This window comes from Bos indicus x Bos taurus, chromosome 1, assembly GCF_003369695.1.
Source record: "Bos indicus x Bos taurus breed Angus x Brahman F1 hybrid chromosome 1, Bos_hybrid_MaternalHap_v2.0, whole genome shotgun sequence".
Taxonomy (NCBI): Eukaryota; Metazoa; Chordata; class Mammalia; order Artiodactyla; family Bovidae; genus Bos; species Bos indicus x Bos taurus.
Genome location: NC_040076.1, coordinates 142,319,845 through 142,338,568, shown reverse-complemented (window position 1 = coordinate 142,338,568; position 18,724 = coordinate 142,319,845). Strand labels below are relative to the sequence as shown.

General features: G+C 52.1%; 1 protein-coding gene across 2 annotated transcripts in view; it reads right to left on the bottom strand.

Annotated features, from left to right (window-relative positions):
• Positions 1-18,724, bottom strand: part of PDE9A (phosphodiesterase 9A) — a 104,589-nt gene that overhangs the window by 67,051 nt on the left and 18,814 nt on the right. For both annotated transcript variants that reach the window (XM_027546933.1, XM_027546943.1), the window contains exons 2-3: positions 6,709-6,779; positions 5,348-5,425 (exon numbers count right to left, since the gene is read on the bottom strand). In XM_027546933.1, the coding sequence (XP_027402734.1) occupies positions 5,348-5,425; positions 6,709-6,779 (149 nt within the window). The remainder of the gene's footprint in view (positions 1-5,347; positions 5,426-6,708; positions 6,780-18,724) is intronic.

Genomic DNA, 18,724 nt, shown 5'->3' with positions numbered 1-18,724 from the left:
GGGGGTGGATGATGCCTCAGCTGAACTGTGGAAGGTCAAGAGGTTGTTAAAAAGATGGAGACAGTGTCCAAGTACCGAGGTGGAGGGATGCCCACGACACTTCATTAGGAAGATGGAGCAAGAGACAGGGTCACAGCCAGTCAGCCAGCTAAGCCCTGGAGGAAGAAAGCGTAGGTGCTGGAAGGATGCACACCAAACACCGAGCCTGGGTGTGAGCTGAGCCACTTCAGGCACGTCTGACTCTGTGCGGCCCCACAGACCGAAGCCCACCAGGCTCCTCTGTCCGTGGGATTCTCCAGGCAGGAATTCTGAAGCGGGTTGCCGTGTCCTCCTCCAGGGGATCTTTCTGACCCAGGCGTCTCTGGGACGTCTAACTGCATTGGCAGGTGGGTCCTTTGCCTCCAGTGTTAACTGGGCTCATACCTGTGGTTTAATGGTTTCCAGGCCACAGAAAAAAATTGTCTGCAATGTAAAATGCCGATAAAGTATAAAAATAACAGCCGCGTGGCACTGTGGCTGGTGGACAGACAACTCCAGGAGCCTCTCAGACCTTGGCCTCCCACGAGGGTCCTCCTGGGAAAGAGTACGGACGGGCAAGGCCCCCAGACCTCCTCAGGGAAGCACCTTGCCTAGAGAAAGGGCCTCTTCCAAAGACCCCTGGAAGCTGGTTATTTGGGATGTGGGTACCTTCACTACAGAGGCTTCACAGTAATGGTATTCGGGTCCTGGCAGATCACAGAGCACCCTCCTCAGAACCCATGCAGCGTGAAGCGTGGTCCCACCTGCTGAGCCCGTGGCAGGGAGGGCTTGGCCAAGGTAGTACCAGTAGTCTTGGTCTTCACACTGACAAACTGAGCAGGGTGACTCCATCTTCCCTGGTTCCCCCCACCCTAGCAGGCGTCAGCCTCGTCAGCTTGCAGACTGTGGGAGGCAGAGCTCCGGGAGGGGGAGCTCACTGAAACCCCCCGAATGTGCGTGGAGCTGTGAACCAGCTGTGGCGTGCTCCGAGCCATGTGTTGGCCCCACCCAGGAGAGGAGTGAGGGGCTGGGGTCTGGGTAACCAAGTGAGAGGGTGGAGAGCCACGGCGAGGCGACCGTCACCACCCCCTCTCCTCCTCCCTCCGCACCCCTCCCCCACAAGCAGCACTGACACCGGGGCCGTGGGGAGAGAGGGAGCCTGGCGCTTTCTCTCCCTCCCCCTCATCCCTGTTTCTCTTTTCTCCCCCTCCTCTGCAGCCACAAGACTGTCTCTCCTCCCTTCCTCCCCACAGACCTGATGCAGGTGTGGGAGGTGGTAGTGAATCAGAGCAGGTGAGGGAGGTGGGTGGAGGGAGAGGCAGAGCTGTGCATCCCAGCACACTCAGACCACAGCTGGGCCCTGCAAAATGGCACTTGGCTCCTCCATCCTTAATCCTCTTGATTCTCAATGGCAGGAATGTTCTCAGAACCAGTCACAGCGTTTCCACGAATGAATAAACTCCTGCCTCAGCCCGAAAATGAGTTGCAGCTTCATTATTTCTTCCTCAACAACAGGACCAACATAAACCACTTTCCACTTGCCTTGAACTTGTATTTGTCTTTTTCTGAAATGTAACTATGTCTTTTCAAACATGTTTAGTGGGAGCCAGGATGGAATCCAGGAGGCATTTTCCCAGCTGGCGTACGTGGTCACATACACCACCCATGCAAGTGCTCAGCCATTTCATGCAGTGGGCACCTCACGTATCACAGCTTGGCTAAAACTGGAACTAAAGGAGTGATTATGTCACACGTGTGCTGTGCCCTCCTGGCTCTTCCCTCTCTCCACATGCTCTGCCCTGTGCCCCATCTTTCCCTGAACTATTTAAGCACCTGTTTCTCTCCTTTGATGAGGGTCTTGAAGCATTAGTGGCAGAAACAGAAGGTGTTCTCAGGAGGCAACATGCCTGTCAGTGGGACACCATGGGATCCAGAATGTCCCCAGTCCAGCAAGGACCAGATGCTTGGTCCCTCTAAGCAGGATCTGAGCAAAGTTGGGACGTGTCTACTTGCATTTGCTGGTTTTCAGGAATCGGGTGGTTAGCAATCAGCTTTCTTACCATTTCCAAAAGAAAGAGGAAGCCACTCAGCCCACTATTTGATAAGAGCCCCTCTGACTTAGGTGAATATATGTCAGGTTATTTAAACTGCTGGTCTGAAACATTCGCTGATTATTAAGACAAGAAGTATTTTGAAGACAGAGTCAGAAGGTCATGAAATTTGGCTTGAAACGACCTGAAAAGATTAATATAAGAGATGGGGCACCCTGATTTCTGATCGGTATCCAGCTGATCACCGTCAAGAGTCCTTGGAATTTGGAGAAAAGACTGTGAAAACGCCCCATGAGAACATGACCTGGGCAGAAGGCAGGTGAGGTGGACCATCTGATGCCCCCAGGGAGCCCCTCTTGCATGGTGGTTCCTGAGTCTGAGGCTGGCGGGGGTGGGGGTGGGGGGTGGACAGGCACTGACCAGGCTGGCAAGGCTGAGGGGCTGCAGGGTCTTCAGAGATGGAGGAAGCTGGAGGGACACAACCTGATGTGACTGTCTTCTGAGAAGAAGCAAAATTCATCCAGCACTTACCAAAAAGGGAAACCCTGTGTCTGGTGGGCATGACCTTCTGGTCACTGCTGGGGTCAAGGGCAGTTTCCTAGGTTTCCCACACTTTACATCTGTGATTCTGGTGTCACATGTTCAAATCACCTTTGTTGTGGTTAGCCCCTCAGTCGTCTGACTCTTTGCGACCCCATGGACTGTACCCCACCAGGCTCCTCTGTCCATGGGATTCTCCAAGCAAGAGTACTGGAGCGGGTTGCCATTTCCTTCTCCAGAAGGTCTTCCCGACCCAAGGATCGAACCTGGGCCTCCTGCACTGTAGGTGGATTCTTGACCACTGAGCCACTGGGGAAGCCCTGGAATCACCTGGTGAGCTTTAAAAATAAATCCCTCACAAATTTGAATTTACTAGGTCCTAGGGGGGGACTGGTCATCAGCACCTTTTTGAAGATCCCTGGTGGTTTAAACCTTTAGTCAGGGCTGACAGTCACTGTTCTGTTGGGCTAGATCACACTATGCATATATAAAGCGGGCAGGACAGCCCAGTGGCAGCTGGAACGGTGGTACTGGAGAGCAGGAGGCAAAGGAGCAGATGGGAGGCCTGGACGGGGGCTCGGGTGTGAAACCTCGGGAATACTGCCTCCTCAGGGCTGAGAGCAAGAAAACAAACACAGACGGGGAGAAGCTGGAGGCGGAAGCTCCAAAAATGGAAAAGGTCCACAACCCCAAATGCAGGGAGTGGGTGAAGGCAGCAGACGGAGATGCTCAGTGGTCAGAATGGTGATCAAGGGGGTCCCGGCCAACATCACCACCACCTGGGAACCTGCGGAAATGCCAGTTCTGGGAACCCACCCCGGACCTAGGGAACCAGATGGAGGGGTTGGAGAGCAGGAGGGAAGAGGCTCTGCTTCAACCAGCTCCTGGGGATGCACATGAGGCTGGTGGTCTGGGGGCAACGCGTAGGTCTGCAAAGAGAAAGTTGTGGGGACCACTAATACCAGTCCCCAGCCTCTGCGCCATTGACCTTCGGGCAGGTGAGTCTGGGGTGGGGGGTGGGGCTGGCCCTTGGCTTGGGGACATGGAGCAGCAGCCCTGGTCTCTGCCCTCTGGGTGCTAGACACCTGTCCCCGCTGTGGCAGCCAAAACATTAGACTTCCCCCAGCGTCTCCTGGGGAACGAAACTGCACGCCATTGACAAGGGCTGGCACAGAATAAAGTGCCAAACGAGATATGATGAAGTGACAAAACAGAATAGACAACCTACAAACTGCTTTAACTAATTCAGGAAACACGCAGCTTTGCTCCATCAGAGACCAGATCGTATGGACAGGACACTTCCCCTCTGATGACATCATTTTGTCTTGTGGACGTCAAGGGTGACAGGTCACCCGTGCCTTTTCTCATGAATACAGATCTGGGTCAGGCTGGAGCTGGTGCTGCAATTTACAACAATGTTCTTGGAGTCTTTGGGGATTCAATTAGCATTCTTCCTTCCGGGGAGCCCGGAGCCGATAAGCAGAGCGTAATCAGCGCCAGAGCACGTGGGAGCAGAAACTCCTGATGATGAAATTAAAAATTCAGGAGACTGATGGACACAAAAGGAGGGGGAGGGGAGGCCTGGCAGAAGCACCCAGTGCTCAGGGCAGGACAGTACTGGCCGCCCACCACTGAGCTCAAAGGACAGTGGAGGTTGTTCGAATGTTCCAGGACTTCGTACCTCCTGGGTACGGCTTTCTGCACCAAAGCCTGGCAGTTCTCACTGGCAGTCCTTGCTGGTGACTGGGGGCCCTGCACCAAGGTCCGAGTGATAACTGACGTTTGCTCAGCTCAGATCTGCACGCACCTTGGGTCGGGGGAAACTTTAAGGCACTTACATCGGAGGTCCCAGGGACCGCATCCCAGGAGCCTAAATATTTCCACACTGCCATCAGGCAGCCAGGGGCCCTCCGGTGGCTAGGACATGAGAGGGTCTGCCTGGACACGCCCCCTCCTGCAGGCTGGAGCAGCTGTATCAGTCCACTTGGATGGCTGGGTTGACCCGTGTTGCTCAGAGGGAGATGCAGTGAGCGGCAGGAGCAACAGGCAGGGGTCCCCAGGGTACCCCATGCCCAATCTCGCTCCCGCTCCCAGCCTCGCATGGAACACGGTTTGGATCCTGCCTGGCCCCACTGAAAATATAAAGTGGGGACCGCCAGGGACTCCGGCTGCTGGGCAGAGGGCTGGGCACGAGTGGGAGGCTCTGCTTAGTCCTCATCTTCCCTCTGGCCACAAGTGGTCAGGCTGTTCTACTGATATTCACAAATGTGTTTACTGCCCAAGCCTCTACCTCTCCGGCCTCTCCTGGTTCCGTTCCTCCAGCGCCCAGGCTTCCTCCCATCACTGGGCAGAGTAGCTGGTGGGCAGCACTTGCTCAAGGGGTCAATGCCCAGTGTCACCAGGTGCTCTGGTCAGGGAATCTCCTGCTCTGATGGACAGGGGCCAGCTCTGCTGCTGTCACTTAGTCCTCGGCTTCCCCAGCTGTAACTACCCCCTCAGAGGGCTCCTGTGGACCCTCGGCAAGGTCCCTGGCCACGCTTAGAGCTGCTGCTTTCCTGGAAAGTGACAAGTTCTGGACAGTAACCGGAAGCCTCCTACCCAGACTCTCCCATCTTTGGTTTAAACGCGGATTTCCCTGCATCTGCACATTAAGAAAACAACCCTGGAGACCCCGGCGTGCCTGCAGAGAGCAGTCAGACATGGCGAGAAAGAGCTGATGAAGCCTGCCAGCCACTTACCGTTCTGAATTGGCGGGCATGGTGGGGTCAATGGAGACCATGGCATCATCCGTGGTCAGGAGGGAGATGGTGGTGTTCCTGGAAGACAGGAGAAGCCGTTGTCTTCACCCTGATGTTGTCTCCTGGGTGCACACTTGAATCTGGGCCTCCCTTGAGGTAGGAACCTGAGCACCAGGCGGTCCTGCCCAAGGGGCTCTGAGTGGTCAGCCCCAAGACTCTGGCCCTCAGCTTGGTAACAGAATTAAGGGTTGCAGGTGCACTTTTAAGTGCTCAACAGATGTGTAAGTCATTTGAAATGGGAATTGGAGAGAGTCTAATTTGTTGAGTTGGGAGGCTCAATAAAACTGTGGTAAAGTAGAAATGAACATTTATATCAGCCGGTAATGAATTCAGGGTTTGCTTTTCCCTTTCATTTCCTGGGGGAGTCCATCTAAACAGGCAAAAAGCTCTCCTACTAAACAGTTTTAAGAGGATAAGTTGAATCTTCCTCTAACCTCCATCTCTGGGGGCCTCTCACCCAAGGTGTTGCATTAATCATACGACTTAACTCTGGTTTTCAGTTGTGTATTTTTAAAATCTGCGCCATGGCAGTGACACCTGAATCGCAGGGTTGTTCTAAAAAGGAATATATATTTATTTCTTAGCACACTGCTTATCAAAAGATGCCCCAAACTGTGGGCCATTTCTTGCTGCTCCAAGCTGCCATTTGCTGTAATTTCAGGCATGTAACCTATTGCCTGACTCTCCTTTTCTCACCTGACTCTGAAAGGTCCTGACTGTTCTTCCTTCTCACCCTCCTTGACCTAGGTCGTAACTTTAAAGTTAACTGCAGGTCAAAGTTATTCCTGATTACTCTCTATAGTCACGAAGTTAGGACAGAAAATTCACTTGCTAGAACAAACTGCTGACTGTGGTTCTCGAGGGTAGGTTTCTGGTCTTTTCAACTTATTTCTGATATCAGTTTTTTTCTTAAATGTTGATCTGGATCCCTGGGTCATCTGGGGCTGGGGGATCACAGCCTAAACATTACCACCCTTCTTTATCCTTTCTCCCAAAACAAAGGAATAAATGAAAGAAAGAAAAAAAAGAAACTTTTAAAACAGCAGTTTATGCCTAATCCTGCCCAACGGTTCACTCCACTAACACAGCTATGATTGTTGGTGGGCAGCCGGCAGCGGTGGCTGAAACCTCCAGGGACTCATCCATTGATTCGAAAGGTCCCATGTGCAAGGTGCAAGGTGAGTCCATCAACCCTTCCAGGCCTCCCATCCCCTACACTCAGCCACTCGGCCCCCCAGGTACCTGCCCCTCCGGGTGAATTTAAAGGCAACCCTCTGGTGGGGTGACTCTGAGTCACTCACCGAGGCAGGCCGGTAGCGATGCAGAACAGGTCCATAATATCACTGGAGTTGCAATACTTGCTAAAGACCACCTGCAAAAACAGAAGCACATGGCTGTGAGGGGCGGGCAGGAGTGGGGCAGCTGGTTTCCACGGTGATGTCAGATTCCAGGGGGTTCTCTCTGCTCCCGACCTGCAGGTTAATCTTACAAAGAAAAAACCAAAATCACTGTGAGCTCTGGAATGCTACATGCACATCTCATTGAATTGACTTATACAAGTTGAGGAAAACATGACTCTCTTGTTCGTTGAAGAGTTGTGAGAAACAATGCTGTCACCCAGGTAAACACACTGGCAGGTGACAGGCTGCCCTGTACCCCACTGGGGACGTTGATGTACCACCCACAACCTCGGCTTAATCATGCCCCATCTTGCGGGGCGGGTGCGGGAAGCTCAACGACCTCTGGGGCCATTATGTTAAAAAACAATTTCAAGGTCATCAGCTTAAAAATAAAAGATTGCCCTTTAGGATTTGGGGACTGGGGCTGCAGGACTAAATCAGACAGGGAATCACAATGAGAAAGGATGTGGTTGGAACCGTGGGTCCACACAGGGAACAAATTTCACGCAACGCAATTAATTCTGCACCCAGCCTGGGTGTCCAGTCCTGGCTGGACAGGAGAGAAACACGTTCACACCTGCACCTTTTGTCCGAGGGGTCTCGACTGTGAGTGTGGGCTCCAGAATCGCTCCCTGGGAGAGGGGGCTTCAAGTACAGCCTGCGGCTGTTCTCCAAGGCTGGACGGTGCATGGACAGTCCCCGCCAAGGCTCCTGTTTTCATCACAATAGCTGTTTTCCTTCAGTGTTCTCCCTGGAATGGCTGTAAGGCCCCTCTGCTCACCAGCAGGAGTGGGCAGAGCCTCTCCACTGAACATGGGCAGAGCCACATTGAACAGAGTGGGGATTTTTCAGTGCCCAGAGCACTGTTTTTTTTCAGCCAGATCAGACTGCATCTTTTTTAATTGGAAAGAGTGAAATAGAGCAAGCAGATATTTTCCCCACAAACGTGGCCGTTCCCTGACTACCACAGCTCCTGTGTGCCACTGGCCTGGCAACGCTGAGACAAAGCCAGCACCCCCGTCCAGGCTGCCCACTCCATCCCCCACCCCAGGCGGTGTCTGCACTCCCCAGTGACGGGGCCATTGATGGGCACTGTCCACCCGCGGCCACCATCCTGGCTCAATGCAGGTCCACCAGGACGCCTGCAGCACCCCCCGCATTGGCCCTGCAGGCTCCCGGCCCAGCACCCAGCCTCAGTTTCTAGAACTCAGGCCTGGTGGTGCTGCCTTTCTGTGCAGAAGCCTTTGCTGCCCTGTGCGTCCACGGTGGAAGGAAGGTCCACCTCCCCGCTGGGCTCCTGAGGTTCTGGAGTGTGTCCCTGGAGCCTGTGTCCTGGCCAAGCCCTCAGCCCGCCTTCACTCTAGTCCACGGGCACCCCTCCCTGCCCTCTTTGGTTCCGGGGCCCTGCTTCCCAGGGGCTCTCCTCCCCTCTCTTCCTCCCAGCCATTAGGACTTGGCGCAGCTCCTCCACAGGGCCTCCCAGCTCCACTGCCAGCAGGCTCTTGCTTTCATCCATCGTATTCTCAGGACAGCACACCTACAGGGCCCCCGGCACAGGCTTTCATTCTCACTTTGGCTTCTAGGGCTGCGCCTGTGTGGGGTGAGGTATGGAGTCTGGCCATCCCACCACTGACGAGGGGCCATTTCTGACTTTCCCGTTTGAACCTTTCTGAAGTTCATGTCCATTTGGTGCAGACTGACTTTGTGGGTTTTCTCCAGACCCCAGTAAAGGGCAGGGGTGGGTGGAGGCAGAGGGTAGGGCAGCTTTGTCTGTGAACATTCGATTTGCCCGAAGATTCCAGAAAGGGGTGAGGCGGCTTGCAGGTCATGACCAGATACTGGTCAGGAGTGGAGCATGGCTCCAGGAAGTCACGACTGAGCAGGCCCTCCCCAGGGAAGACAGACCCAGAGCCTGGAATATCCGGGGAACCTCGACAAGAAGTGAGTCTGCCCAACTTTATAAGCACCGCTGATGAAATCTAGAGGCGAGTCTTTTGTGATGGTTTCCTAGCCTCAGGATAGCGAATAATAGAAGCTGTAAAAAGTCCAATTATGAAGTCTTCCAGCAAAGCAAGTCCAGGAGCGCCCAAGGGGCTCACTGCCATTCTCGCTGCCCCTTGTGACTGATTCAGCTCAACCCAGGGAGGGAGGCCAGCCTTCTCCTGTGTCCAGAACAGGCTTAGAGATTATTTTTGACACCAGGCTGGAGGGTAGGGGGCTGGAAGGAAATCAGGAATAAGCAGAAAAGACTGCATTGGGTGTCTTCCATTGCAATGGAAAATCATGCTGTGTCCACCGGTAAATCCATTTCAGCAGGCCTCTACTGTACAGAAATGCCCGGTTCTTTGATTTCTCTTTTGAACCAGTTGTGACTTCTTACCAGTTTCCTTCTTCGGCTAAGACATTGTTAGGGTAAAATTCTTTGATGTGTGGCCACTTTACATGTGTGTTTGATCAGGCTTTCACCTTATTATTAATAGTTGAGAAGCCTTTAGTGGGGACAACACAGGTGAGAAGCTAGGGCTGGAACATCACATGAACCCTAACATCAGCAGCACGTGACTCTAACGTGGGACACGCCCAGACAGCCCAGCTCTTCGCCAGGTGCCAGAAGAAGCTTCCGGCCTAGAAGGATTATTCCTGGCGTGGGAAAGCAGCCCGTGCCCCACAAATGCGTGGTTGGCGTGGGAAGATCCCCCAGCAGCCTGGTCAGGGGGGCACAAGGCTCTCTGTTCCCACGCTGAATCATTCTGCAAATCCTTTATCCTCAATCCAGAAATAAACAGCAGTTAAAAAAAAAAAAGTGTTGGTGAAATGAAACTTATAAGTGAGATGTGGAGACAGCAAGATTAACAGAGGAATAAAGATTTTATATTGCCATCCGACTAGAGGCAGAACCGGCTGCCGTTCATCAGTAAGCACAACGGATCACCCCAACCCTTCCATGGGGTTTGACTGGCAGCTCTGCAATATGAACACAAGAGAAGAGAAACAAATGAGAACCCAGAGGCCTCTCGTCTGCAGAACGCTGATCGTTCCATGTATTCAGCCGGGACCTGTGAAGGTCACAGGGAACTCTGGTGCTGGAACCTACTGGTTGCCTGCAGAGTTGGACACTCAGGGAGCGCCAACCACCTGCCAAGCCCCGTTCCAAAGGGCCCCCAAGGGAAGCAGCACACAGAGGTGGACAAGGCTCCCTTGGGCCCAGCTGGCAAGTGGTCAGGGAGCCAGGACCACAGCCCAGGTCTCCCTCGTGACCCAAACACAGGCTCTTTGTGTGTGTGTGTGTGTGTGTGTGTGTTTAGTCGCTCAGTTATATCTGACTCTTTGCAACCCCATAGACTGTAGCCTGCCAGCCTCTTGCCATGGGATTCTCCAGGCAAGAATACTGGAGTGGGTTGCCATTGCTTCCTCCAGGGGATCTTTCTGACTTTACTAAGCAATTTGGAGCTGGTGGCAATTGGGGTGAGTCCCAGGGTCACGGGACCCAGGCCGACCACACCGGCCACCAGTGAGATCACTGCGGGAACGGCCCTGGAGAAGAGAGGGGAGGGAGGCCAGACCACAGGGGGCAGGGGGAGGGGCAGGAGAGCCCAGCATCTTGAGTTGGCACCAGCACGGTTCTGTTTCTTGGTACCGACAGCACATCCACCAACACACTTAGAAACCAGGGCTGGCGACTGTGTGACAGATGGTCAGAGCGCTGCCAACCAGCGTCCAGGTGGGCTCGGGGCTAAAGAGATGGGACTGCAGTTTCTAAAGGCTTGGGGGTGACTTCTTATTCATTCTGAGTCTGGAGGTCTCCTCCAGGGACGGGACCCTATTGCGTTTTCATCTCTCTCCCCTGGGAGACCCCCTTCAGAGGTTCATGGAGGGGAGGATGCACAAAGTGGCTCCCGAGTTCCCGTGTTCCAGCCACACACTGCTGTCCATGTGTCAAAAAGCAGGTGGACGGATGGTGTCCAAGCCCCCAGGCAGCTTAGATAATCAAGTTTCTGGTTTCGAGGTTAGGAGGATGGAGATTTGATCATTGCCCAGCGGGGCTCCTGGCGGGCACTCTGTGGTCTTCCTGCAAACAAGCCAGAAGGGAGGGGTTTCATGTTCCTCGGGAGAGGTTCCAACCAGGACTTCTTGCTGAGAGACATGGCTACGTGTTTCAGCACTGGGACACTGTACAGGAGAGGGGACCCGCGTGAATACAGAGTGGCTGAGCTGATCCAGAGTGGAAACCGATTATGATGGGGTGGGCGGGAACCAGGACACAGGTCACCCAGCAATGGGGAGGGGTGGGACTCTAGGCTTCAGAGGGAGCTGCACAGGCCCTGAGGTTCACCCACAGATGGGGGCAGCCCCACCCATGCGTGCTGGACCTGTTCCAACAGGGAGGATCTTTCACCTCCTGAGAGGGCCCTGCGTTCACCTCCCCAACTTGGCTCATGGACCCTTCCAGGGCTCCCCCGATTCTGCCTCTCCATTCAGGCTGTGATCTGGCTCACCTGCCGTGTTTGTGTGTGTGTGTGTGTGTGTGTGTGTGTGTTAATCTGGAGGGTGCAGAATTAAGCCCAAAGTGTACTATTTTTCGGGCTTCCCTGGTGGCTCGGTGGTAAAGGATCTGCCTGTCAATGCAGGAGACATAGGAGATGTGGGTTCGATCCCTGGATCAGGAAGATCTCCCAGAGAAGGGAATGGCAACCCACTCCAGTATTCTTGCCTGGGGAATCCCATGAACAGAAGAGCCTAGTGGGCTACAGTCCACGGGGTCACAAAGAGTCAGACGTGACTGAGCGACCAAACAGCAGCAGCAGCAGCAGTCTGGTTCCCAGTTTGGAGTGGCTGGTGCAGTGAGATATCTCTGGCAACCAGCCCATCCCTTCAGCAATGGACTCTGCTGTGGGGAAACCTCCTGTACTGTGACACACAGGGTTTTATGCAGCTCAGACTCTGTCCCCTGGGTCTCTGACTTCACTCCCTGCCCCTGTCTGTGCATCCGTGACCGTGGTACATGGCCGGCCAGCCCCATGACAGTCATGGCTGCTAAGAAAAGATGCTGTGTTCCATCTTCACCAGCGTCAGCTCTGATTTTTGCAGTACGCACTTGAGGGTTACGGCCCCGACACTCACAACTTGAAATTCACATGTAAAATTCACATAGGTGAACTTCTTAAACCAAAGTTTCCCAAAATGCTGGTATTAATGTCCATTACCTGCTCTCCTCTGTCTTTTTGCTTCCCCCTCTTTAAGGTGGCGGATGAAGGAGTCCAGGGTTGGCTCCCAGCAGTCCAGGCACAGAACGAGCCTGGAGGCCGTGGCTGGGGCATTCAAACACAAGAAAGATCGGGTGTAGCATCCTTCCATTTGGTCTCCACAGGTGAAAATGACTTGTCATGGTCCCTGCCCCATTTACTCTGGCCATTTCAGCATCTACTCAGCCCAAATGTGGCTGCCGAGTAAACTATTTCCCTTCTGAGTAACTGGGAGCCCACATGGGAGGGGCAGTGGTTAAGAGAGCAGAGCAACCTAGAAAGCTGAGAGACAACCAAGACAACCTTTGAGCACCCTCAGGGGCTGCGATGATTGCCCTTTCATATCTTGGTGCCCTGAGCTCTGTTTCCTAACTCTGTCTGAGGCACTTCCTTGCAGCTGCTGAGAACATTTCTTGCTGGGTTTGTCAAACTCTAGTTTGGGTTGGCTTAAAGTCAGTGACCACTGGAAGCTGTGGGTTTCTCACTCGACATTTGTGGCTCCACGCTGTGAAACACTCCCAGTCCTGGACAAATGAGATAACCAAGTGGCAATTTAGGTTTGGGCTGAGTTTTGCAGTCTGGGAAGCCAAAACCTACCACGATCACAAAAGAGGAGTTCAATGTGTGGATGCTGGGCAGGGACCAGGCACCAGGCGGGACGACGGCTGGTCGGAGACCTCCCGAGAGAGTAGTGCGTCCCTGGGAATTCTCTCTGGGAGGCCGGCTACAGTTTTTTTCTTGAGAGAGACATCTCACAGGGCTCATAAACCAGGATGGCATTACTTCCCTTTCAAAGTCATTAAACATTATCTGTGTCAGTTAAGTTGTGCTTTTGGGGTTGGTTGTAAAACATGCAATTACGTGCATTGTTTTGCTGTGATGCTCACACTGAATGTAAAATTTTTTATCAACTGCCTTAGCAACAAATTTCACAGAGCATCTTTGAACTTGGAGTAATGAATCTTGAGCAAAATCTTCTTAATTATAATTCTAGTGCAGTTTTTTTTTCCCCAAAGTGATTTTAAATGGCTACAGCTGAAGAAGAGAGTGATTGAGGTGGGGAGGTCTGCAGACACCAGGATGTGAGGTCCTGAAGGAGGGAGGGGAGAAAGGCAGGTTGTCCTTTTGGAGGGCACATGGCGAGCTCTGCTGCTCCAGGTGGTTCCCAAGCTCTGCTTCCTCCTCTGTTGATCAGACCTGGAGGCTCTGGTCCCCTCCTTGCTCCATCCACGTGGACTATGGATCTCAGCCCCCAGCATCTTAAATCTAACACTTCACCACAGCTGTATTTACTCTTGTATCTTGATGATGATGAATTATGCATATCCCACTGACATCAGAAATCTCCACCCAACCAAACGAGGGTACTGACTTCTAAAAATAGCCAAACTGGCCTCCAAGAAATGGAAGGAAAATCATCACACTGGCAGGAATGACAAAGGGACGGAGAGCCCAAATCTGGAAGCAACCCAGATGCCCTTCAACGGGTGAACGTTAAACAAACTCTGGTCCATCCGCACTGTGGATGAATTATTGATCTAGACAGCTGAGATGGATCCCAAGAGATGTACGCTATGTGAATAAAAGTTAACCCCCAAAGCTTACTACTGGATGGCTCCACTCATATGACATTTCTGCTATGACAAAGAGAGAGAGAACAGACAGCACTGGGGTGGGGTGGGGGTGGGGGTGGAGGAAGGAGGTGGGTGTGGTCATGAAAGGGCTGGACTGTCTTCTGCCGTGACTGTGGTGGAGGATACCAGACCCTACGCATGTGATTAAATTGTACAACTCCATATACGCCCTCAAATGAGCACAAGAAAATGAGGAAGTCTGAATAAGGCGGGGGACTGTCCCACTGTAATATCCTGGCCATGACCCCAGACTGTAACTTTGCAGGACGTCACACTGCGGGGAACAGGGTGAAGGGCACACAGGTCCTTCCGTGGTATCGCTTACAACTACATGCTAGTCTTCACGTTTCCCCAAGGGCTTATCTGAATAAACACACCAGCTCTGGCTGGGGGTGGAGAGAGGGACACCCTTTGAGGAACATGTACCCAGGTGGCCCTGCTGGGAAGAACTGCGGCCACATGTGTGCCCTCTGACCCAGTATCCTGTTTCCAGAAACAGATTTTAATCTAAATTTTAATTTTAATCTAAAACTAAAACAGCAAACTTTAATAATAATAAGAGCATTCATGGGGACATTCCTGGTGGTCTGGTAGTTAAGACTCCACACTTCCAATGCTGGGGCCGTGAGTTCGATCCCTGATCAGGGAACTAAGATCCCACATGCTATGCTGTGCGGCCAAAAAAATAAAAACTTTTATGAAGTGCTAGACTGTGTTCTGGTCACTTCCCAGGCTTGGGTCCAAACCACTGCCCTGCACGGGCCCTTTGCAAGCAAAGAGCTAGTGGAGGTGTTCCTCTTGTGTTCATTACTGCTGAGAAATGGAATTAAGCTAAACGTCTCAAAACAACAAAACGATTGCATCTTAAGTAAGTCTCCATGATGGAACATTATATAGGCACTAAAATCATGATTTTGAACACTGCTGCTTCTGTCATGCTGAGTGACAATGATCAAAAGAAAAAATTATGTTAAAAAAGATGATCCTGTCCCTCTCCATCTTGCTGACAACACCAGCGGGAGAGGTCCTGAAATGTTCGCAGCAGTTTCTCCTCTCTGGTGAGCTAACGGGTTCTTCTCTTTTCTTTTTTATACTGCTCTGTAGTTTTGAAATATTCTACAAAGAATACGTGGGGCTTTTGTAGCCAAAAGGGATCTAGATCTAGAAGCTGATGTTAATAATCGATAACAGAACTGGCTTATGAATATTCCCTCCTAACAGCAGGCTGCATTGCATTTACATAAGAATCTTGGGAGAGGGAAAAAAAGGTCTTTACCATTTTTATTTGGAAAGAATACTCTTTGGCTTTAAGCCAAGAGGATGAGAAAATTAAATGACAGTTAGCCAGAGGACAAAATTCAGAATTTAAATAGCATTTGGCCAGGAATGGGGGGAGCTGCTGTGTGAGTTGGAAGCACCGGAGAAAACCAGAATGGAGAGAGAGGCAGGGACCCTGTGGGTGGGGGGACAGGGTGGGGAGGATGAGGCCGGGCACCTCCCGGGATGGACAAGGAAGCAGGTCCCAGGGTTCTGTGCCAGCTGCAGGGACTCAGGCTGAGATGGGGCTGGAGGGACTGTCCATGGCCCCTGGGGGACCCGAGGCCATGCAGGCAGAAGGGGCTGCAGAGAAGGTGGTCTCCACCACCCCCACCACCACTGCCCACTGGTTCCAGTTAAGACTCGCCGCCCACACAGCGGGACTTCCTGGTGAAGAATTTCTACAGCGTCAGACCCTAACCTAATGCCCATCACACCCCTGCATCTTCCAGACCCCACCCAAGTGAGGTTTTCAGTGACCAGGACGGGTGTAGGTAGAGTCCTCCTAGGGGGCTGCAGGGAGCCTGGGCGGGTCTCCCAGGGGTTCAGACAGCAGGTGGGGCAAGACCATCTCCGGGGGAGCTATGCCCCGAATTTGGGAAGGGGGTCTGATTGAGCAGCACTGCTCTGGAGTGAGGGCAGGGGGCGTTGGACTGCCAGCGCTGCGACAGGTTTCCTTTCTTTAAGTAGGTCTCTGTAAACTCCTTTAGACACTAATTATAAAGCAACTGTGTGTGTGTGTGAACCGTGAACTTCCAGATTTCAGGCTGGATTTAGAAAAGGCAGAGGAACCGGAGATCAAATTACCAACATCCGCTGGATCATCGAAAAAGCAAGGGAGTTCCAGAAAAACATCTACTTTTGCTTTATTGACTATGCCAAAGCCTATGACTGTGTGGATCACAACAAACTGTGGAAAATTCTTCAAGAGATGGGATTACCAGACCACCTGACCTGTCTCCTGAGAAATCCGTAGGTAGGTCAAGAAGCAACAGTTAGAACTGGACATGGAACAACAGACACGTTCCAAATAGGGAAAGGAGTATGTCAAGGCTGCATAGTGTCACCCTGCTTATTTAACTTCTATGCAGAGTGAGCGAAAGTGAAAGTTGCACAGTTGTGTCTGACTCTTTGCGACCCCATGGACTGTATAGTTCACGAAATTCTCCAGGCCAGAATACTGGAGGGGGTAGCCTTTCCCTTCTCCAGGGAATCTTCCCAACCCAGGGATTGAACCCAGGTCTCCAGCATTGCAGGCAGATTCTTTACCAGCTGAGCCACAAGGGAAACCCTATATGCACAGTAGATCACTCAAAATGCCAGGCTGGATGAAGCACAAGCTGGAATCAAGATTGCCAGGAGAAATATCAATAACCTCAGATATGCGGATGACAGCACCCTGAAGACAGAAAGTGAAGAAGAACTAAAGAGCTTCTTGATGAAAGTGAAAGAGGAGAGTGAAAAAGTTGGCTTAAAACTCAACATTCAGAAAACTAAGATCATGGCATCTGGTCCCATCACTTCATGGCAAATAGATGGGGAAACAATGGAAAGAGTGACAGACTATTTTTGGGGGGCTCCAAAATCACTGCAGATGGTGACTGCAGCCAAGAAATTAAAAGACGCTTGCTCCTTGGAAGAAAAGCTATGACCAACCTAGATAGCATATTAAAAAGCAGAGATACTACTTTACCAACAAAGGCCTGTATAGTCAAAGCTATGGTTTTTCCAGTTGTCATATATGGATGTGAGAGTTGGACCATAAAGAAAGCTGAGCACTGAAGGATTGATGCTTTTGAACTGTGGTGTTGGAGAAGACTCTTGAGAGTCCCTTGAACTGCAAGGAGATCCAACCAGTCAATCTTAAAGGAAATCAGTCCTGAATACTCATTGGAAGGACTGATGCTGAAGCTGAAACTCCAATACTTTGGCCACCTGATGTGAAGAACCGACTCATTGGAAAAGACCCTGATGCTGGGATAGATTGAGGGCAGGAGGAGAAGAGGGTGACAGAGGATGAGATGGTTGGATGGCATCACTGACATGATGGACATGAGTTTGAGCAAGCTCCTGGAGTTGGGGATGGACAGGGAACCCTGGTGTGCTACAGTCCATGGGGTTGCAAAGAGTCAGACACAACTGAGCGACTGAACTGAATTGAACTGTGTGTGTGTGTGTGTGTGTGTGTGTATTAGTCACTCAGTCGTGTTCAGCTCTTCGCAATCCCATGGATGTAGCCCACATCCTCCTCTGTCCACGGGATTTTGCAGGCAAGAATACTGGAATGGGTTGCCATTTCCTTCTCCAGCAGATCTTCCTGCCCAGGGACTGAAATCTGGTCTCCTGCATTGTGATGGATTCTTCACCATTTGAGCCATTAAGGAAGCCCCTCTAAAGCAAGTTACTCAGCTGTAATAACTTAAATACCAACACATCTGGGGAGGGAGATGTCATCCTGGGTGTCAGGTCCACACAGTCAGCACCCATGAGCCTGCCCATGACTGCTGTCCTGAGACCCTAGTGGCTCGGATCTACACGCCTCCTGGCCAGAGAGTTGTAGGGCCGCCCTGCTGGGGTTTTCAGGCCTGTCCATGGCCGCAGGATGGTCAGGCCAGGGCCCTCCTCATGCAGCCTTCTGGGGGTCAGTGAAATGAGCTGAAGCTCACTGGTGCTGACGCCAATGTAAGCCTGCGGCTGCCAGCCTAAACCCCAATTCCAAACTCAGTGTTCACACATGAAACCTTTCTGTTCCCACTAATTCTCCAGTGGGGGCTGTACATTTGAATTTACAGAATAAATGAGTACTAATACAGTCAGTTAACTGTTTGTATAAGCTTTACATTATAGGACTATATGTAAAATTTTTGAGAGAAAAACAGTTCTGTTGCTAACGTTGTACAAATCACTGCACTGACTGTTGGCCCTCAGGGCAGAGGCGGCACCTGAGAGCAAGGACAGTCAGTGAGTAACTGCCCTTAGCTGGCTGCCTCTGATGGAGTGGGCCCTGGATTGGCTGCAGCCCTTGAGGTTCCCACAGTCTCACATCCCAGGATCGCCCTGAGCTGGTGCCAGGGTTGCGCACTGCTCCAGTCACATGCAGAGCAGAGGGGTGGATGGGGAGGAGTCAGAGAAGTGACTTCAGGCCCAGTTTCTCCTTTTCCAGCTTGACCCAGGGCAGGATGCTTAACCTTGAGGCTCTGACTCTTCCCCTGCAGAGTGAGCATTGTCATACCAGGGTGAAGGCTTCATCATGACATACAGAGAGCCCAGTACACAGTAAGTGCTCAGCTAAGTGGCAGCTGTGATTACAGGAGGGCCCCTTGAAATTCACAGATGTCTTCCCTGGAGATGGAGAGGCACCCCCTTGATGTACCAAGGCCACTTTCACAAGCAAGAGGCACCAAGGACACACAGCCTTGACATCAACATGTCAGCATCTCTGGGTGGTTTCACATGTTGGGATATCAGGGCCCAAGCATCCTTCTGCGTCAATAAGCTGAGGCCAAACTCTGCACCTGTGGTTATAGGTGAACAACCACCACTGCCATCACCTCCACCATCACCCCACCTCCAATGTCACCACCACCATCCCTTACTCCATCGTCATCACCACCACCATCTCCTCCTCTGCCTCCACCATCACCACCACCACCTCCACCGTGACTACCACCACCCCAAACTCCATCACCATCACCACCACCACCTCCTCCTCTGCCTCCACCG